At 43.4% G+C, this 21,514-nt stretch overlaps 1 protein-coding gene across 2 annotated transcripts in view; it reads left to right on the top strand.

The window, feature by feature from the left end:
- The window catches only part of FGFR2 (fibroblast growth factor receptor 2), a 78,282-nt gene that overhangs the window by 25,641 nt on the left and 31,127 nt on the right, over positions 1 to 21,514 (top strand). For both annotated transcript variants that reach the window (XM_084209904.1, XM_084209903.1), the window contains 2 exons: positions 2,018 to 2,187; positions 8,122 to 8,245. In XM_084209904.1, coding sequence (XP_084066030.1) covers positions 2,018 to 2,187; positions 8,122 to 8,245 — 294 coding nt within the window. The remainder of the gene's footprint in view (positions 1 to 2,017; positions 2,188 to 8,121; positions 8,246 to 21,514) is intronic.

Below are 21,514 nucleotides of genomic sequence, written 5' to 3'. Positions count from 1 at the left end.
ACGTGAGCTCTTGGTGCTCTGTACTTGGGAGAGGATGGTGTGATGGATGTGGTGAGAAGTCGCCCTGCTGGCTGCAGAGTGGCTGGGGTGGCAGTACCCACCTGGGGCTAAAGCAAGCCCTCTGCTCTGGCTGGGGTGCTGATACCACTTGGTTTGGATGGGTGATTGTCTTTGACCTGCCCCAGTTTGCTTTGACTTTGTGGGAGCTGCAGGTAGGGCCCAGCAGTGGTCGCCTTGTGGAGGACTTTGGAGCAGTCCAGGGAAAACTGCTTTTTAATCCCTCAGTACCAGTATGAAATTCTGCCTTTGCCTGGTGTTCTTGTAATGTAATTTGGCCTTTGCGTGTAGCAGTTAATTCCTCTGGCTGGCTTAGTTTGAAGTCTTCTGTTGTTTTAATGTGATCCTGCTTTTAGCAAATAATGTTAACAGTGATTTTCCTTGCATCCCTAATTCACTTTAGTCTGTGTAACAATTTCTTAGTGTTGCAGTTAAATTTTCAATAGTTACTTGATTTTCTATTTTGATTACATGCATAAATTTGCTTTGCTTTTCTACTTCATTAATTTTAACACTAATTGCCACTTCAGGCAAAAAAAAAAAAAAACCCAAACACTTATCGTTCATAGCATCATTATAGGACTTGCTTTTAGAATGTTTTCTTTATACTGAGAGGGACTTTGTTAAAGGATTTATTCCTGTATTTTCTGTCCAGCTGTATTTTTATTTAGAGAGGGGGGGTAGCAGGATTTCAGAGTTTTCACTGATTGTAAGAACTGCTATAAATATTTGAGGAACGGAAGAATTTATTTATAGTGGAGTGTTGGCCTGCTAATGAAGGAAATGAAACAGGGCTGAGAGAAATTGAGTGATTTTTCTGGACCCCTCTAGTCCTAAAAATTCCACGCTAATCTGATTTGCTTCAGGAAAACTCCATTGTAAAAGAAATTAATGTTTCCTACTATTAAATAGATCTTGAATCTTTAACTTAAAAAAAACAACTGTTATGGTGAGATGACTGAAGCAGTGCCATGAAGTTGTTGAGAAACATAGAGGAAGTGGTGCAAGGATCCAGAGCATGGGATAACTTTGTCTTTGGGTCTGTGTATCCAGGTTTACTTCTGTGAGGGTAAAAACATATGGGCAGCTGTAAATTTTGTTCTGCTGTGTTTCCTCTGGTGGTACATGACAAATGTGCTTCTCATGATGTTCATGTGGGCACAGGCTGGGCCAGGACATGGCAAGGAGTGAGAGAGAGCCAGGAGAGCCATGTCAGGGTCTGGGAAAATGATCACCTCAGAAAATGTGTGTGGAGAAAGAGGCACTCTCATTTTATGCCATGTTTTTGGATGTCACTGACCCTTTGCACTTCAGGAGGCTCATTAGTGTGGGAAACCCTTCCAAAATGATAAATGTTTTTTGCTGATCCACATTTACTCATCTGGTTTCCTCCAAGAGAGGAGGTTAAGATTTCAGAAATATGTTCCATTTGTAAATTTCTGTGGTTTCTATGGCAGTAGCAGCACAGTTCACCTTGGCATCACACACTGCAGGCTTTAGCTGCTGTCACACTGGTGGGCGTTTTTATCCCCCTTTCCACACAAGTGGAAGGAGCTGATGCTTCCAAGCATCTTCTGTCTTGGTCTGTCTCACTTCACAGCCGAGGGCCAAAAATTCTGAGTTTGAACCATTGCAGTCACTCAGCTCGAGGTCCGAAGTGTCTGATGACAACCCGGTCCCTGTGTCTTACTTGGCGTACGCCAAACAAAAGTTGTCTGTGGTTAATGACTGGAATTTTGTCACAAATTAATTGGTTAATTATTGGAATTTTGACACCCAGAGCAGCAGACTGAGTTTGCAAAATCCTGGCTGACACTTGCAGCAGCTGATCTCCACTCCTGTGCTCTTCTCAAACCGTGCTTAACGCGGGATCCTGCGGCTCTCTACGCCGGTGGAAGGGGCTGGAGGGGGAGCTCAGTTTCCAAGTGCTGACGTTTCTGGATGTGTCCCTTTGGAACAGGGGCACCTTACTGGACACACACGGACAAGATGGAGAAGAGGCTCCACGCCGTGCCGGCTGCCAACACCGTCAAGTTCCGCTGCCCGGCCATGGGCAACCCAACGCCGACCATGCGCTGGCTGAAGAACGGCAAGGAGTTCAAGCAGGAGCATCGCATCGGTGGCTACAAGGTAAGGGCTCACCAGGGCATTTTGTGATTTCTCTTCTTGACCAAAGCTGTTAAAAAAAAAAACCCAACCAAGCGACCCAAAGCCAGCCCTCCTCCCTCTCAAAAAATCCAAAGACCTACCGATGACTTGCTGAAGTCAACAGAAAATATTTTAATGGCCTTGGATCAAACGTGGAAGCAAACAGAGGTGGTTGTTTTCTTCTGGGGAAAGGTGGGTGGTTTCTTTGGCGGTTACTGAGCACTAATTATTTATTTTTTTTTCTGAAATTTAAGCATCTAGCCTAGCAGGGCAGCTAAGGATTATTTATAGAGACCTATTTGGAAAACTAAAGACTGACTTAGCAAAGCAGATTAAGACTGTTTTGTTCTGTTCATTTTTGGCTGCATTGTTAAAAACATGGCCATCCACTTTGGTGAGCGTAAGGCAGTTTAATAAAGGAAGCCTTGGAAGTTAAAAGTTATTATTTTCTATAGAGTTTATGGCCTGTGAAACTGAAATGGGAAGAAGAATTTGAGGGGAAAGTAACAGCAATTACTTGGAAGGGTTTGTTTGAATTTTAAATAGCTTCAGATTAGATGTCTTATTCTGAGTTGGTGGTTACTGATTAAGAGAGAGTTTTAGGGAGGCCAGCTTGCTCTGTGTGTTAGTGCACAGACCTTTAACCTCCTGGTATCTGCCTAGGTCAGGTCAGAAGTCAGGATTCGGTCATCTGATCCCTCTCCTCCAAGGAGCTGGGAATGCGTGACTTCGGTGGCAAATTGCTGTTCAAGCATGGCCATCTCTGGCTCCCCTTCACCTCCTGTCTGGGTCTTCTCTCAGCAGTTTCCTCATGTCCCCGACACCTCAGCAGCTCCTCCCCCAGGAGGAGAAGTTTCTGAGGCAGTTCCCTTGTGTCAGGGTTGGAATTCCCATTCTGGAGCTCATGCTGAGCTGCTCCTAGCAGTTTGCAAGGGCTGTTAGGCACAGGTTAGCTGTGTTTGCGAGACAGAGCTCAGTTCTGAGTTCTGAGGCTGCCCCCCAGTCCTGCACCACTGCCTTGCCCCCATGGGTGCAGGGTTTTTGGGGGCTGCCTTGGTTGAGCCACTGCTTTCTGAGCTGTTGATTCAGGTCCTGCCCGGTGCAAAAAAATCTGTTTTCCAGTGCAGAGGAGGACAAGCCTCAGTCTCCTTTCCTCTCTAGCTGGATTTACTGTAGAAAGTGTCAATTTTTCCAACATTTGTGTTAGCAGAGAGCAGAGCCCAGAAAGTCTCCCTGCATGAGCACTAATTATCTAAGTAGACTTTTCCATCTATGTTTGCTTACACCATAAATTTCTGTTGCTCATGAGTGTACACCTGGCAACACCTTCTGCCTTTCATAACGCTGTGGAGTGTTAACGAATTGGCTCCCATTCAGTGATTTTTGCCCTTCTCAGTGCTTTTTTAAAAACAAAAATAGCACCAATTAAGGGGAAAAATAAATCCCTAACCAAACTAATCCTGTCTTGGAAAATAATAGTAACTGTTCTGGTAGTAACCAGGCTGTTATTTTGAACACTTTGCATCTGATGGAGGGGAAATGAAGATATCACTCTTGAAGACCATGAAGGAAAATGTGAGTCTAGAGAGGCAGGATGGAGATACCTGGTGCCTGCTTTGGGAGGGGGATCTTTGGTGGGGTAAATCAGCTCGTGTGGGGCTCTGTGCTGGCACTGCTAGTGTTAGGGAGCTGGGTGAGATCATTTAGAGTTGTGCTCATTAAGTGGCACAAATTAAACTTTTGGTCATGTGTATCAAATCTGTGCAGTTTCCTAGGTATGTGTGTACTCTGGGAAGGAAGCAGAGATGTCTGCTCCTAAAGCCAGCAAGATACATGAAGTCTGTACCTCTAATTCTAAATCATAACTTCTTCTATCTCTTTAGTCCAAAGGAAAAGAAGAGGGCACACAGCTGAGGATTTCAGACTTTCTTGTTGCTCATAAAGAGATTAAGTTTTAAATTATCTTGTAGGATTTACTTACCATTGTCAAATCAACCAAATCCATGTATATTCTATATTCTGTCATTTTGAATAATCATCTTTGAAGATGGAAGCTTGTTCCCAGTGAATGGGTGTTAAAGAGTGAGGACTCCAGAGCTTTTTTTTTTGAGCTGTCCCCTCATCTGTTCGAGGGGCAGGATGAAGTCACATGCACAATTATACTAGAAGTGTATTTCTTGAAACCACTATGCCAATGAACTTTTAATGAAGGAGTCCTCAGGAAGGACTGAGTCTATCAGTGTTGGTCTGTGTTTACCCAGGTATCACAGCAGCTCATGCTAAATCTTGCACATTAGCTTGTCTTGGATCAGGGTGTTGCTTTCTGCAAGGCATTTTTGCTGGAGATATTCACAATATTTGGGATAGAATAGCTGGATCTAAACCTGGCCATATCTGACAGAAGAGACAATCATCCCTTGAAGCCCTAAGGGACAAAGGGAAGGGAAAGAAAATGTGAAGCTTCCCAGTAATCCTTCAGCCACCTCTTTCCTGCTAAGAAATGGCTTGGTGTATTGTTTTTATCAAAATCAGATAGTGGCCTGTAGCACTTTGTCCCTGGGACTGGGGAATGTCTTGAGTCAATTTGCACTCAGGCAGGCTAGCAGGAGGGTGTATGTTCTGGCCAAGCTTCCAGGGTGGAATTCCTGCTCTGTGACTAATTCTGGGTGGTGAATTTCAAAATTGATCCTTTTATGATCTTTCAAGATATACCCAACTTCCTTAAAATAAAGAGAACAGGATCAGTGAATATCTTAAATCCTTTTTACTCTGATTTTTTGAAGTGATGATAACTCTTGTTTGTGCCTTTAGAGGCATTTTATATTTTCTTTGAGTTGATAATCTAAATCCTCTCTGAGACCACAGGAGCCTTTTCTTTCCTGTACACCACCCAGAAAGCAAATGCACTTCTATCAGCTGGTACTGTTTAAGCATTAACACGTGTGTGTTTGCACCTATGCTTTTGGATAAGCTTCATCACTGCAGTTGTCTTAAACACATTTAAATTCAGCCAGGTAAATACAGAGTAAGAAAATTTATCATTACAGGAACGACTGCACAGGCCTATGGGCTTTGCCAGAGGTCTTCTGTACTGGCTGTCTTTGTCTGAGCAGTGTCTCTACAGTCTGAACTGTGCTGCTTTTGTGGAGAGTTGTATTTTCATTTCTAATCCTTCTTTCCTTTGAAATGAGTTTAAAATTGATCCATTTTTAGCCAAGTGACAACTTTTCATGACATTATCTCTCCAGTGAAGACACACATTTTAAGGCTGAACAGAACTGTCCACTGTTCTTTCTGGGATGCTCCAAAAGCAAAAAGTTTATGAAAAATTCCTTGCCCTTTCCCAGTTCTCTGACCAATATTTCTTGGCATTTTGATTCCAGTTTGTTTCCCACCTCCAAGCTGTAACTTAAGGGTGCAGTTTGTATGCATTTGATACTGATAATTCAGTTTAAAAATTGAATCTTTTGGAGAGGTTGTTTGGAAGAATAGTTAAAACCTTGATGAAGAAGATCTTCCCCCCCAAAAAAAAGCTGTCAGTAATTTGCTGGAAGTGTCCATAACTAGTCAGGAAAACACCTGGACTGAGGTATGTGGCATTTCACATAAAAAGCTACGTTACCAAAGCCTGTGTTTAAGGCTGTGTGGGTGCAGGGATGTGGCTGGACTGTTGCATGTCTGAGAATGAAATGCTGAATTTGGAAATCTTCAGTGAGAGAAGAGGCTGCTCATCCCCAGCAAAGGGGGATTTTCCTGGGCTTTGCAATGCTGCACTTGTAGCCACAAAGCACTAAGCCAACAATCTCGTTGGATCCAGGTCCCTGACATAAATCCAGTTGTCTGACAATGTGTCATAACTGCTTTGGACCTCTGCAGAAGTTGTTTAGCTTAACCCAAAGTGGCTTAAGCTGTTGTTTTGTTATAAAGATATTATCTCTGTCCATGGAGTTACAAGAAGGGAAATTGCACAAATACTTTTTAATATTCCCATCCAGTATATCCATTGTGGTTGTAAGTTATGTTTTCTTATTGAACATAAACAATTTCTTGTGTTTTCCTGTCAAATTAATTACCTGCAGCTTGTTTGCAATTTTTATTTGTTTTAACTTTTGTGGAACTGTGATCTGTTCTTCCTGTTTTTACAGTCAGATTAGTTAAAAACTCCTGCTCTGATTGCAAGAAGTGTGTTTTAACTTGTAATGGCTGAAAGTTCAGGTCACTTTGACCAAGTGTCCTCCAAAAGAAATCACAAAGAAGTAAAATACTCAAAATATGTAGCTGTTGTATTTGTTATTTACCAACAATTTATGACAGCAGCTCTTCCTGACCCAAACTTTGACTTTCAGAGTTGCTTAGCAGAGCAATGAGATATTAAAATAACACTGATAAACTCTTTCTAGTTCTATAAAAATCAAGATATCATTTTGGTGAAACCAATGTAATTGTTTGAGCATCAACACGAGAGGCTGAGGAGAGAAGCCTGAAGTTTGGGCTGGAGATTTTGAGGCTGTGTCACACATTTCTCTGACATTAGCTTAGCACCTTCTCCTGCTGGAGTCTTGCCCACACTTTCTTTGCTTTTCAAAGCCCACATGGCCAGTCATTAGCTAATATTATTAGTCCACAACTGAGCAATAAGAGACATATCCAGCTATTGAGATAATTACTAGCTGGGGAAACTAGAAAAGCCAGGAGTGCCTAGAGAGAGCTTCTCTTCCAAGCTTTGAACTGAAGGCATTTTTACCTCCAGCGAGTGCTCTTGGCACTGGGATGTGGCCCTGTGCAGCTTTTTCTGCTGGATAAGGACCTACAAAATAGTCAGACTGATGCAGGATTTCATAGCTATAGTTGTAATGGTGTTTTAAGAATGTATGGTTACTGGAAGTGTCACTGAATGGTCCATAAATTTTTCTGGTGTACAGCACTGAATTACTGCTTTCCATTTGGCTGATTAAAATGACTGTAGCAGATTGTGTTTTATTCCATTTGCTGAAATATGTACTTTGCTGTTGAAGAATTGTACATTGCAGCCACGGAGAATGTTAAGCTTTCTGAGCACTTTGTTAAAAAATGTAATGCTAAAACAAGGAATTAGTGCATAGCCAGCAAAAGGTCATTTTGGGAGCCAACTTCTGATGCAGGAAATATATGTATGTACAGGATGGCTCTGTATCCTTCCAGTACTGGGCTGGATCCTATTTTCTGTGAGACCAAAGCCAGTGCTCCTTTGGAGTTCAAATGGGAACAGAATCAGTACCTTTAATAAATTCAGTCTGAGAGGGATTCTGTGAGATAAATGTATATCCTTATACTCTGTTTCCATGAGGATTTTTTTTCAGGCATTTTCCATGAGGCAGCATGATTCTAGGATTCATTTTTTTCTTGGGGTACCCCAGAGCAGCAGGAGGTATTTGGGAGGAATCCCAAACATCACCCCTCAGTTTCTCTGAAATGTGAGCTCTGCCACTGAGCTTTTAGGAAGGATGAAGAGCTGGATGTTTAGGGGATCATATCCAGCCTGCCTTGCTGATGGGCTGTTATTACCAGGTGGCTCTTTGGAGGCAGATGGGGAATAGCCTGAGGGCGTGCATTCACTTTGGAGTGGATTGAAAGGCAAAGCCCAGTAAGAAAACTGCTGCTAGTTGGTGCCATCCTGCTCAGCCTGGGAGGACTGAGTGTGCCCTGACATCTGCACTGCTTGGAGCAGGGGCCAGGTAGATTTATAGCAGAGGGTGTGAAGGCTTTCACTCTGCAGCCATGCTGTCCTGGATCAAGCATAAATCATTTCAGCATCCAGAACTGTCAGACGAGCAGAGAATTACAGAAGGATAATTATTCAGGGAGCAGTTCTTTTGGAAGGGGAGAGGCTAAAACTCTGCTTGAGAAGATCCCAACCTGTCTGGTTGCATCCCCCAGGTCCGTAACCAGCACTGGAGCCTGATCATGGAGAGCGTGGTGCCGTCGGACAAGGGGAACTACACGTGCATAGTGGAGAACCAGTACGGCTCCATCAACCACACCTACCACCTGGACGTGGTTGGTAAGTGAAGCTCTCAGGGGCAGGACCCTGCTTTTCACTAATGACTTTCTCTGTGAGAGGATTTGGAGCTGAGCTGATTCGTTCTGCGTTTATTGGAACGGAGCTGATACGTTCTGCGTTTATTCTGGAGGTGATTTCGCGGTACTCTGAAGATAAGATTTCACTGCACAGCCAATTGCTTCATAACTTTATATATTCATCTGTCTCACTCGTGCCTGTAGGATTAATCTACCCCTGTGTAATATCCATGTGCAATATCCACCCACAAGTTTGCCATGACGACCAAATAATACATGCTGATGCAACTTTAATCATTAGCATTACAATTTAATTATTACTTGTACAATTGTACTAACACAGACTTTAATAACTGCAGTTATGAAAACTGTCAAGCAATCCTTTAGAGTCCTGTTATTATAGTATTATAGCTGAAATGATTTTTTTTTTTTAATGAAAAGCCAGATATTGACTTTGCAGCTAGAGCAGATCTGGAGCTTCAGTAAAGGCAGTTTGCATTCACAGCAGTTGAACAGAAATCTGACTGGAGCCTTTTGGGTGGGCTCTGAGCAGTCCCCAAAACACAGATGATAAAAATTCAGAAGTGTTTTACCTGAGGACAAATTCTAAACAGCTGTGTGAATTTTTAAGTAGTAGCAAAGCTGTGATTACGCAGGACTATTAAACACAGGCTTAATAATATTACTTTATTAATACCTAAATCCTGTTGACTTTAATAAGGCTTACAGATATTTATTTAAGTGGTTAGCTAAATTAGAGCTTAGAAATCTCAGGGATAATTTCTGTTCACCTCTAGTCTTGCTGATTAGCCTGGATGGGTGTGAGCAATTTTATTGACTCTGAAGGCATTGCTGTCCAAAATAACCAGTGTGGCTTTTCTTATAGGACCTTTAGGGATCTGAGCCATGGTTTCTGAAGTATGTCTTGAATGGGCTTGCTCTCTCCACCTTTGTGAGATGATCTGAGCATTACAACCTCTGTGAATAGGACTTTTGATCAATCACTACTGAAAGCAAAAATTAATTTGATTATTGTATGCTATTTTGGCTGGTGACAGACCAACTCCATAGAGTCTTTGTGGAATAACTTACTGTAAGTGTTATATCTTACTGTAAGGGCTTATAGGGTTTAAGTGTGACAAAATGTTAATTTCCCTAGTTCTTGATTGGGTTTACATGAGTAAAAATATATCCCTTGCATTGTTTTGGATGGTCTTTAAAAGTAGCATCTTGTTTCATCTGAGACCACCTAAATCTGCACAAACACCCAAATCCAAGAGAAAACAAAGTGCCAGCTTCTCGGGTGGCACAAAAGGAAGACATTTCCTGTGAAAATGCCAAGGAGAGCTAGCCTTTGTGGAGCAGAGGAGGAGGAGAAAGATCACTTTGGGACGAGGATGCCATCAGAGCAGAGCCCCACCACCAGCCCTCGTCCTTCAGAGCCCAGCTCACCTGCCCCTGAGTGTGGGCACTCAGCACTGAAAGCAGTGAGGATTTTCATGGCCTGGGCAATATTTTGTCACAGGGTGAGCTCTGGGTATGGCTGAGGTGAGCTGGCAGAGCCATTTTTGTTTGAACACTTGTTTAAACAGAATTTATGGAGGGTGCAGCAGCAACGGCTGCCGGGGATGGGTGTCAGTTGTTGTAGTGAGCTGTGTTCTGCATGGTGTGGTCCTCTGCTGGCCACCTCACCCAGGGCTCAGGCTGCCTGCAGGCTCTAAAAACCTTTCCTTGCTGAAATGAAACTGGTTAAAAATTCCCCTTCTCGACCCCCTCTTCGTTTTCCTGTCCCAGCCTGGCGTGTTTCATGCTCACCATAAATTTCTTCACCCATTTTTTTTTTTTTTCCTAGCCAATGTGTTCATGGATGATGCAGTCACTTGAGCAAATATTTGTTAGAAGCCCTCTCACCTCCTCTCCTGCTTTGAGCCTTTTGAATGTCTTGCATTGAGGAATATTTTGCAGAAGTTTATTTTTCCTGGCAGTAAATTACAGTGACCTGCATGAATGAATGGAATGGTAGTAAGGATTATGTCATTTATTTAAATGTCTAGTCCTTTCCTATAGAGAGGCAGGAAAGTAAATAATGAGGTTTTCAAAAGTGATGAGAGGTTTGGGGTGCTGGGTACCCAGCTGATGGCACCCAGAGGACCCTGCTTGTGTCCTGTAAGAAATAAAACCAGAAGTCCAAAAATTATTTTTGCAAGTCAGAACCTGCATTTTGGAGTCCTGCATACTTAGTAATTTCACCTTATTTTTTAAAAATTTCATTTGATGAGTTCAAGGGTATAACTGTGAGTCTGTTTGAAAACCTGTGCATGGGAATGTGCACCTTGGGTTGAGTTTAGTGTGAATCTCTCAAGAGATTGGGATTTTAACCTAAAGGGGGGTTGATGTTGGAGTGCTCAGCCATTCCTCTGTGGCTGGAGGTTTGCAGTAATTGTGGAGCATAAAATTGCTGAAGCAGTAAATTAAGGCTGGCCAGAAGGGGAAACTCTGACAGTTTTTCTAGTTGAGACATTTCTACAGAGTTAACTTTATGCCCTTTTTTCTGTTTTCATATGAATTTTCAGTTCCATTTTTCTGTTTTCCTATGAATTTTCAGTTCCCACAGGGTTGTGGAGAACTATGAATGTTTGTTTAGAGGCAATTGCCTACGTAGACTGCATCTTACCAACTTCAGGTCGTAATTTTAGCTCAAGTTCTGTGCAGAAAACTGTCAGTTGAAAGCCTCTGAAATTACTTTTCCTATATGGTTTAACTGGTTCCAGAGCTGATTAAGTGTAAGTAATAGCAAATGGTATTAAACATGGTAACATATTACACTAACATGAGCATCTGACTATATGGTGTAATGTAGAGAACCCTCTGATTATGTCACAGAGTTGGGAGGCATCCCAGCAAAAATTGTGCCAAATGGTGACACAATGCTAGTTAGGAATATGCCAATAACTTTCCAAACCTTGAACTCTTTTGACAATTAAAAGCCTGGAGCCAGCAGGGCTGAGAAGTTTTCAGTCAGAATGTAGGTGTGAAGTATTCTCATTTTTACCTTGTAATTACTTGCAAGAACTCTTAAGAGTCAGCTCAGATGGTCTTGTTCAAATTTACAGACCTGGCAAAACCCTTGCACTGATTTTTTTTTTTTTTTACAGTGAGAGTAGAAAATAAAGAAGAAAAAAAAAGCAGCAAGTCATTGGCAGCCTCTCTGCTGCACAGGATACTTGTGCACAGTGACTGTGTAAGCAGGGAATGGCCCATTCAAGTTGGCCAGGATGTTCTGTGCTGGACAAAGTTATTCTTTGAATGTTTGGGATACCCCAATCAATGGCTTTTTCCTTCCTTCTCCATTTCCAAGTGGGAATTGAAGCAGGGCTTTGCTCAGGGACTCGGATGTGTTTGCAGTAGTGGCAAATGGTGGTGCTACAAAACTCCACCAGGATGCTGTGAAAGGGAGATTAGTCGATTTTAGCTTTTTATTAGAGTAGCACACAGAGGCTTCAATTAATATTGGAAACTTATTGTCCAGGGCAACATGCCAGCACACAGGAATTGCTTACAACAGAAACACAGCAAGGCCAGTAGAAGGAAATGTCACTGTCCATTTTAGAGATGAAAACCCGAGCTGTGGAGTGATGAAATTTCTTGCCCTGGGTCACACAGGAAGCCGGTGACAGAGCCAAGAAGCAAAGCTGGTCTTTGAATCCTAATCCAGTACCTTAATTAAAAGAACTTTCTTTCCCTTGTATAGCTTAGCCCATTAGCTGGTTTTTTACATGCAGCTGAAGTGCCTTTTCTCCTCCTTTGTATTTAACAGTAGGTAGAAACTTGGGTTTTTATGGCAAGCTTACTAATAGACTAGCTCCATTCTCAGTGCACGTATGTAAAGCCGTGCAGTCTGGGGGGAGAAGGGCTGAAAACGACGTGGTTTTCACTCATGAGTTGCATTGTAGTGAATCCGGGTTGTAGGAAGCAACGTGGGAATGCAGCCACTGAGACTTGTGTATAATTAGATCACTCTTGGATGGCAATTATTGCTGGAGTACAATTTCAGCAGCAGCAGTTCTGTTTGAGCATGGAGGAGCTAATTGAATTTGGGTTTCAACGGCAGAGGAAAAAGAAGGTTACTCTTTGAGCAGTCCTGCTCCAGGTAGCCATTTCTGCCCTATTTAATGCTGTCATCCATGGAGACAAAAGATGGTTTGATTTCAGGTGAAGTTTGCCACCTTACCTAATTTAGTGGGATTTATAAGCAGCTGCTCTAGAACAATACCTCTACAAAGAATATATGCTGACCCTGCTATTTGCTATGAAAATGAATATGTTGCAAATATTTTTTATTTCCAAAAGAAGCCCTTTTTCATCCAGGCTTGCAGTACTTTAAACAGTTCCTAATTTGCCTAATAGCCATGCCTTTGGCTCTCCTTGCTGAGGAGTGAGCTCCAGGGGTGGCAGAGCACCACACAGCTGTCCCTTAACAGTAATTCATATTTTCATATAAAACCAGTGTGAGAGTAACTTCTCACCCAGAAAGCATTTTAAATGACTCTCAGTTTATAGCTTGTGCCTCAGAAATCTCATGTATGAGTGATTTTACTGATGGCTGTGCAGAAAAACACTTTTATTCTGAACTCTTGGTGGTTTTAGAGGATATATTTTAGGAAATTATAAGATATCCTATTTGCTATAGGATAAATTTTGTTCTTGTTTTTTCACGGCACGCCATTAAAAATCTTGCTAAAATGGAATCGACATTTTGCTGTTGGTTCTTCACTGTTTATGTTTCCCTTCGTTTAGACAGAAGGAAAAACTTCTGCTTTTGCTTCTAGTCAAGTTTTATTTTTGGATTTTCATGTGCTCTCCCAGTCTCTAGCTGCGAACATGGCACGAGCACATTTTTTTTTTGTTTTAAAGACATGTTTCCATTTTGTCATTCCCAAATTCATAGAAACATATGGATTGTTGTTTGCCTTTTGCTGAAGCTTGTTGAAATAAAGTTCAGAATTAGTTTGACTCAAGTACAGTTCTCCCCTTAATTTCCAAAGAATTGTTTTTAGGATTCGGGTTACATACGAAAAAAGGAACTGACACCAACTCAATAACATGCCTGGGGTGTTGCATCATTAGTGTCTGGCAGGAGTTAAGGGCAGGTATTACAACCAAGCCTAAACTTGCATTTTTGGCAGATGTTCTTGTAGTTGTTGACTGGCTCTTTACAAGGACAAGCTTTGGCTTGACGTCTTCACCGCGGCGCTCGCGGCGCGGGGCAAGACGAGGCAGGGAGAGAAAGCACGAAGGAATCCAGGCTGATGCCTGCCCTCGGGTATCTGGTTAGGCTGAGAGGGAAGATGCTTTTATTTTAATGTGCTGATAAGCCCAGAGTGTGGACTTTACACCTGGCACCAGGCTTTTGGCAAGGTGTGCGCTTCTCGGGAGGAATTACGCAAATTGTTTAGCGCTGGGGGCTGTGTGCTTTGCTCCTGAAAACAAAGCCCACACTGTGATGGTTCAGCTCAGGCAAAATGAAAGCTTATGGCTTCCCCCCTCCACTTCCTTAATAAGGTAAAAATATTCCAACCCTGTAGTTTTATAGCATTAAAGCTTCTGATTTCATTGGAGTAGTCTGGCTAAATTACATTTTATGGACAAATACTGGTGTCATTACTTCATCTGCTGGGTGAACAGTGAATTTGTCATGTTTGGAATGCTTCCTGCAGAGTCTGCTGGGGAGGACTGGTCTCCCTGTCCCACTTTCTGTCTTATTACAGCCCCAAGGCAGTTATTTCTCTTTCTTTTGATGAGTGATGAACAGGATATTGTTTCAGCTCTGTTATTATAATTTTTAATCATGCCTTCTAATTTGTGTTGTATCCTACTTGTGGAAGTGCAAGTAGGAATTTGCAGGAGTTGTCTGAAGATGCAAGCACAGGACCGTTGCCTTGTTAATGTGCAGTTGGCACGTGTCAAAAGCCATATCTGTGCCTAATAGGAGGGGCTTTCTGACCTGATCCAAGCTTTTCTCATCAGTGAAAAAATGGAAGTGTAATTGGCAGTAGATTGGTAAAGCTATGTCTTAAAAATACAGAAAAAACCACGAGCTAAAAAAATTATTACAAATATAGAAAAGTTGTAAACGAACTGTGATACAGGTTGGATGATGACATATTTGAGACAAATACAAGGTTTACAATCCAGGAGAAAAAAAAAAAAATAAGGGTTGTTACCAAGGTGAGAAAGGTGAGAGAGTGAGGAGTCAGGCAGTAGAAAAGCATGGACAAATCAGTAAAATGTAAAATTAATGTAAAATTCTGTGTCTAATGAAGAAAAAGGTCTCACTTAGAATGTTAGTGTTGGTCTCCTCTCCTCTCTTTGCTCTGCAGACCACTGTGTGACCTGACATCCAGAGGTGGCTGTGATTTACAGCTTTTGAGGGTTTTAAGCCATTATGTCATCTTTGGATTGCTACCGTTCCTGTGGTGCAGCTTCCACAGCTGTTGTTCCATTTAAACATAAAAAGGCACATTAAAAACCAGAGTTTGGTAAACACGTTTGAATGTTGAGCTGCTCTGTAAATTTATGATACTGAGCTTATTTTTTTCAGATTGCTCTTCGAAAGGTAGCATGAGTATGTTGAAATTTTTGACTTTTCATTTAAGTAAAACACTGATGCTGTCAGAACTTCAGCAAAGGCAAGAACCCAACATGACAGTGTATTAGTTGGCATAAAGTCATTTATAATTTTTACAAGATGCTTATTAAAGTCTAAAATTACATATACTTTTAGGAGGTTCTTAATCACCATCACAAATAAGGTGATCAAAGCATCAATTGTTTTGTATTCTGCATTTATGAGTGAATCACCGTGCATTCCTTAGTGTTCATACCTGTAGCAGTTTCTGCTATTCAGTTGGATTATGTGCCTTACCAAGCAACATAATTTCATTGCAGCAGTTGCTTTCCTTTGATATTTGTGCACCTAGGGTATTTATGAGCATACCTGTGTCTACATTTGAGTGAATATTCCAGCAAATGGGTTTTACTGCCCCAACTGCTCTTCAGTGACATTTTCTCAGAAAGCATTTCTGGCACCTGCTGCTCAGCCAGAGGCTGTTGGTGGTGCTCCTGTCTCTGCTTCCTAGGAAACTGTCAATTTTTGCTGAAAGGCAGGAAAATGGGGGTGCAGGAATGGTGTGGATTATCCCCAACAGGCAGCCAAGCCTCACACAACTCTTGCCATGGAATGGGGGAGAGAAGCAGAAGGGCAGAACTGAGGACTCGTGGGTTGAGATAAGAGCAGTTTAATAATCTAAATTTAATGGTAATAATGAAAAAGAAAATAAGGAAAAGAGAAAGAAATAAAACTCAAGAAAGTCAAGTGATGCAAATGAAAAGCAGTTGCTCACCTCTGACTGACCAGTGCTCAGCCAGTTCCTGGGTGGCTCCTGGCCTGCTTTCCCCACAATTTATGCATTGAGTATTTGGTCTAGAATATTTTTTTGTGTCCCCTCCCCAGCTCCTTGTGTCCCCCAGTTATTTATCCCCCCTGGCAGGGCAGCAGGAGGAGCTGACAGGTCCTTGACTGAGTGTGAGAGTGCTCAGCAACCACCAAACCATCAGTGCATTCTCAACATGATTCTCATCCTTAACCCAGACAGGGCACTGGACCAGTGCTGGGAAGAAAATTTCCTGCCCCAGCCAGGACCAGGACAAGAGCTGTGGAAAGTTAATAAATCAGCTTTGTAGTTCTGGAGCACCAAGTTATTGTCCAAGCGTGGCCAGCCTGTGAACGCTGCTGCATCTTGTGAAATTTACTTGGATTTACCCAAATTACTGGAAATAAAATGACAAATAAGTATAATCAGGGTCTTCAGCATGTGGCCCAGCTTTCAGAGCAGTGGATGTGTGTTGCAGAAGGGAATGTGCTGCTGATGGAGGGATGCCTCCAAACTTCACCACCAGGGAAGGGAAGCCCAAAGAACTCGGTGAGGGCTGACCCAGACATGTCATGAGGCTGAGCCAGGACTGTCCAGCACTGAAATTCTGGCTGCTAGAGCTTCTTTTCTGCCCTGAGACCTGCACAGTCAGCTGCTGGTTGGCTGTGTCTGGCAGGGAGCTGGGGAAGGGTGAATTCCACAGTGCTTCCAATAATTTCACACCTGCATTGCTCAATAGAGCAAGTGTGCTGTGTAAGAAAAGGGGGGGAGAAGTGTAGAAATGCAAGGAGTGCTTTTAAAGCTTTACATAATCTTTTCCATTTTACTTTAAAGGCAGAGCTGTTTTCAGGCAAGGAAATTTGGCAGATGAGAAATCTGTAGCTGGGTCACAATACCAGCAGAAATAATAACTCCCCCTGTGTGCTTTATGGCATCACTGGGTGCACTGGTGAGCTGAAGCCACTGCAGCTGGGAGAGGACATCATCCCAGTGGGAGGGATGCTGGTTGCCAGGCATGCAGCAAACCTTTGGCAGAGCCTACTGGAGAGCCCATTCCAGTGATGCTGGACCCAGCATTGTCTCTGGTTATTATACAGCAGCTGAGTGCTGGGAGCTGTGCACAGTACAAAGGATGATATCTCTGGGTGTAAAAATTAATGCAGTCTCTGGGAACAGCCAGAACAATAAAATTTTACCACTTGTCTGTGAGAAGTCACAAGCTGTTTTTCATATTCTCTTGTAGCCTTTTTCTTTTAGGGTACCCTGAAAAGAATATCAATGAAAATTGTAGCCTCTCATTGTTCTGTTTGCCATAATTTTTTCACACTAAAATGAGGCCTCTCCACCCTTTGTTCAGACATGTATGAAGCATTTGCTTATGCATGCACTGTGTGAGGGACACTGCAAGGGAGCTCCAAGATTAGTGTTGTACAACTCTTGCTGCTCTGATTTTTTCTGCTCCTTGGGGCTGATGAAGCCCACGCTGTCAGCCTGACAATAGGGCTTTGCTTTTAAGGGCAAACTGGTCTTAAAACCCTGTTGATAATTTCATGTTTTAAAACAAGAGCATTCATGTTTCCTGCTGTAGCCTCAGGCTTGCTGGATGTCCTTGTCTCTTTTAACCCTCAGATATATGTGTGATTTGAAAGGACAGCTTTTAACTAGTTCTGATTCTGATTTTTATTTTTGGTACTGTTTTCATTGACATCGGTGGGCTTTGTATCAAGCGAAATAGGTCAGTCTTGCTTGCTGTCTCTTCCTCATCTTGCTTCCCTGTGAGGAAGAGGTGTAAATGTGTGCAGAGATGGATTTTTAGCTAAAATGCAGCTAGGACAGAGAGCTGAAGCTCTGCTGTAGAGCTATCCAAGGAGACAGATGGGTAACATCAGTGGGAGCTTTGCCTGCTTGGGAAACAGTGCCATTACTTAAAATTAGAGGTGAAGGTGGTGAAGCCAAGGACAAAGAGTTTGAACACACCTGCTTAACTTCTGTAAAGATTTTTAAAAGGCACTGCCTTTAACTTGGCTGGCCTTGGTGAGTAGAAGGGCTTGAGTGTCTCAGGGAGGTTGGGTGGAGTGGCAGAGGCTTTGCTATGGGCTCTGCTTTGAAATATGTGACAGAACTTTAATCTTTAGCATTAAAATTCTTTTAAAATGTTCAAATGTTTAACTTCTTGTGAAAGTATTCAGTGACAGCAGGGATATGTGGAGTCTGGGTCCCTGCTGTCTCTCTCTGTGCTGACTGCTGCTGCTGCCCAAAAACCAGAGCAGAGCTGGGTGGTGGGGCCCAGAGTGAGAGACACAAAGCAGCAAGAAGTGCCTCAAATTTGTGTAAAGGGCTTCTAAATGAAAGGGCAAAGGGAGCTCAGATAATGGCGATGGAGGTTGGCCCCAGGTCACTGCGCCAGGCTCGCTGGACCTCCAGTTGCAATGATCCCTTTGAGCTTTGGCCACCAAAAGGATTTCTTTAGGTAGTGTTGGGCCAGCAGGAAATGCTGCACATGGAGACCCCTGCTCTACTGGAACATGGAGTGGCATGAGCCATTTGTTGGCTAATACCTGCTGGTTAGAAGATGCCAAAATTTGTAAGGTGTGATATCATGAGTACTGTAGTGCTGTCTGATCCATAAGCTCTTCTGCAGGTCTGCCTGAGATGGAGCAGTTTTGGAAATCCCATGGGTATGGTTGGATGAGGGCATGAGGAGAGGGCTCTGGGTGACCCAGAGATGGGTGACACTGCTGCAGAGGGCTCTGGGTGTCCCAGAGATGGGTGACACTGTGGAGAGGGCTCTGGGTGACCCAGAGAGGGGTGACACTGCTGCAGAGGGCTCTGGGTGTCCCAGAGATGGGTGACACTGCTGGAGAGGGCTCTGGGTGTCCCACAGATGGGTGACACTGCTGGACAGGGCTCTGGGTGTCCCACAGATGGGTGACACTGCTGGAGAGGGCTCTGGGTGTCCCAGAGAGGGGTGGCACTGCTGGACAGGGCTCTGGGTGTCCCAAAGATGGGTGACACTGTGGACAGGGCTCTGGGTGTCCCACAGATGGGTGACACTGCTGGACAGGGCTCTGGGTGTCCCAGAGATGGGTGACACTGCTGGAGAGGACTCTGGGTGTCCCAGAGAGGGGTGACACTGTGGACAGGGCTCTGGGTGTCCCACAGATGCTGTTTGCTAGGCGTGCAGTAAACCTTTGGCCGAGCCCAAGGTTGGCACTCCAGTGGGAATGGTGGGAAGGTTCTGCTCCTTGGTGAAGGTGAAACACAGGGGAGGAATGTTTCAGTCCAAGCCTGCAATGAAAAAGCTGTGGTTAATTTATTTAAGGCTTGCAACTCAATCTTGTGAGTTCACAATGTGAAGCCAAAGCCAGTGCAAGAGGCTGTGATTACAGTCTGGCCTGAAATGCTGGAGGATGCTTTTGAGGCCCATAATTTACAGCATAATTAGCATCTTCCAAAGCAACAGATGGTGCAGCTCCTGATGGAAGGTGGCTGGGAGTGGACAGTGTTTTCTCCAAACAGGGTCCAGGCTGCTGCTGAATGTTTCCCAAGCTTGGAGTCAGGTAAAATAAGCAACTGGAGCTGAGGGTGCTGTGCTGACCAGGGCAAGAAGAGGGTATGGCAGGTCTGTGCTTTCAGTGACAGCTGGAGCTACTTCATTTCTCATTGAGTGATGACTGAATGCACAGAACCTCTCCCAGGGGCTATTGATCCAGAGCTGGTGCTCAGAGGCATCATTTGAGGGATCCCTCTGTAGTTGCTCAGTGGCAGCCATCAAGATGAGTCCTTAGAAGTCAGTAACATCTCAAAACTGTGATTGAAGGCTCTGATAAATGTGCCTAGCTAAAAATTAGGTAATTTTCTTCTCCCTCATTTCCCCCCTTAATTGAGGATCTCGCCAGTGTCCCCAGAACTCATGCTTGGTCTTGCATTTGCTATTAAGCTTCTATTTTTCTAGCCCACACTTGAATCACACATTTGCAAGGAGAGGAAACAAGCACATTCAAAGGCAGAAAATAAGAGTAGTTTTCATTTTCCTTTTCTCAATGAGTCGGATGCCTTATGCAAAGCCCATTGAGCTCCCTGTGAGTTTTCCCCCTGACTTCAATGGGCTTTGGTTCTGGCTTTTAGCTCCTGTGAAAGGTCCTGAACTATCTGTGCTGGGGTGACAAGGAGGCTTGGAGAGACAATTCCCAGAGCTCTTCCCAGCCCCTGGCACAGCCAAGTTGCTAAGGAGACTTGGCCTGGCCAAGTCCTGGAGCTCCCCCCTTCCGGGGTTATTGTCTGCTGTCCCTGCCAAGGCTCTCTGGTGGCAGCAGTGCCACTGTCCCAGCCACAATCCCTCTCCAGTGGCCTCTGACAGCAGCAATTCCTGCCCTGCAGCTCCCCTCTGCCTCGTGCTTGGCGAGCAGCCTCCCTTCCCAGGGCTGCTCCATCCTGCTCCAGGGCTGCAGCGAGGGATGGGCTGGTGTCTGCTCCACCTCCACACCCCAGCATCATCTTCACCTCCTACAGCTGCATCACTCTCCTCTTTCTCTCCTCCCTCCTTTCTCCCAGCCAGCAAAAAAAAAAAAAAAAAAAAAAAAAAAAAAAAAAAAAAAAAGGGAAATAAAACCGAGATGGGGAAGAGACGAGAGATTCCCCTTCTGTAGGAATCCTCTGTTCAGGGGCTTAAATTCCCTAAGGAGCAGTTCTCAGGAGTCCTTGTGAAGTGTGTAGGCTCCAACAGCCATTTCCAGTGGCAGGACAGGGCTCCCACCATCTCTAGGGGTTCCTGCAGTGCTTGGAACTTCCTGGGGAGCTCCTTCCTTTGTGCCAGCTTTTTTAATTTTTTTATTTTTTTAACTAGGAATTTTCCAGCTTTCCTGGATTCTTTGTGGTTTTATCTCTTGGAGGGAGGTATTTTGAAGTTTTAACATTAACAGGCTAAATGACAGCTTCCTCTGAGCCTTTTGGGCAAGGTCTCTTTGGCAGTCAACCCTTCAGATAGCAACTCTGTTTGTCTACAGATAAGTGAGCAGAAATGCTCAAGCCCTGGGCACTTTTATGGTGGTGTAAAATTTAGGTGCTTGTGGCCTTGAATCTGATATATCTCATGTGAGCCATCATTTTGACTCTGTGTTTTGTAGATAACTAATTCCTCAGATGGGGATGATGTTGGATTTGTATGTAAACTGCAAGCTGGTGTCTGTCCCTCATGGTGGGAATCAGCATGGAGCATGTTGGGGGTGATTTTCTGTATTCTAGCATATGTCTTTGGCTTGATTTTACAGCAAATTGTGTCATCAGTGAGGTTGTAACACTGAAATGTCAGTGTTCAGGCAGAATATATTTATTTCTCAAGGTGTTTCTTCAATATTAATGAACAAGAGGAAGAGTGAAATCAGGCTCCAGATCTATGAGATTTGTTGCCAGCTTGTTTTGTATGAAAACATTGTTTAAATAACTAGAGATGTATATGGTCACAATGTTTTAGTGATGATCCTGATGATAATTATTAGGTAATGATAATATCACTTTCAGCAGCCTTTAAGATTTTTTAAAGGCAACTTTGACTCCTTTGCTGGTGCTCAGTAAAAAGGAACACACTGTTTCCATCTAATATTAGTGCAGCTAGCTGTTTGAGTGATGATATCTGCTTACAAATGTACAGCTTGTATTTTAAATGCTGAATAGTGATGTGAGATTTATGGATATGACTTTGACAGTACCTGTGCTTAACAGAGTCCCTAGATGTGTGTGGGTTTGCAGAGAAGTAGGATCACTCCAGGATGTGTTTGGATAGCATCCTGAAATGAGTATCTCCAGGAAAAGATGCTGTA

Source organism: Fringilla coelebs, assembly GCF_963513975.1.
Source record: "Fringilla coelebs genome assembly, chromosome: 8".
Classification (NCBI taxonomy): domain Eukaryota; kingdom Metazoa; phylum Chordata; class Aves; order Passeriformes; family Fringillidae; genus Fringilla; species Fringilla coelebs.
This window is presented reverse-complemented; position numbering and strand designations above follow the sequence as displayed.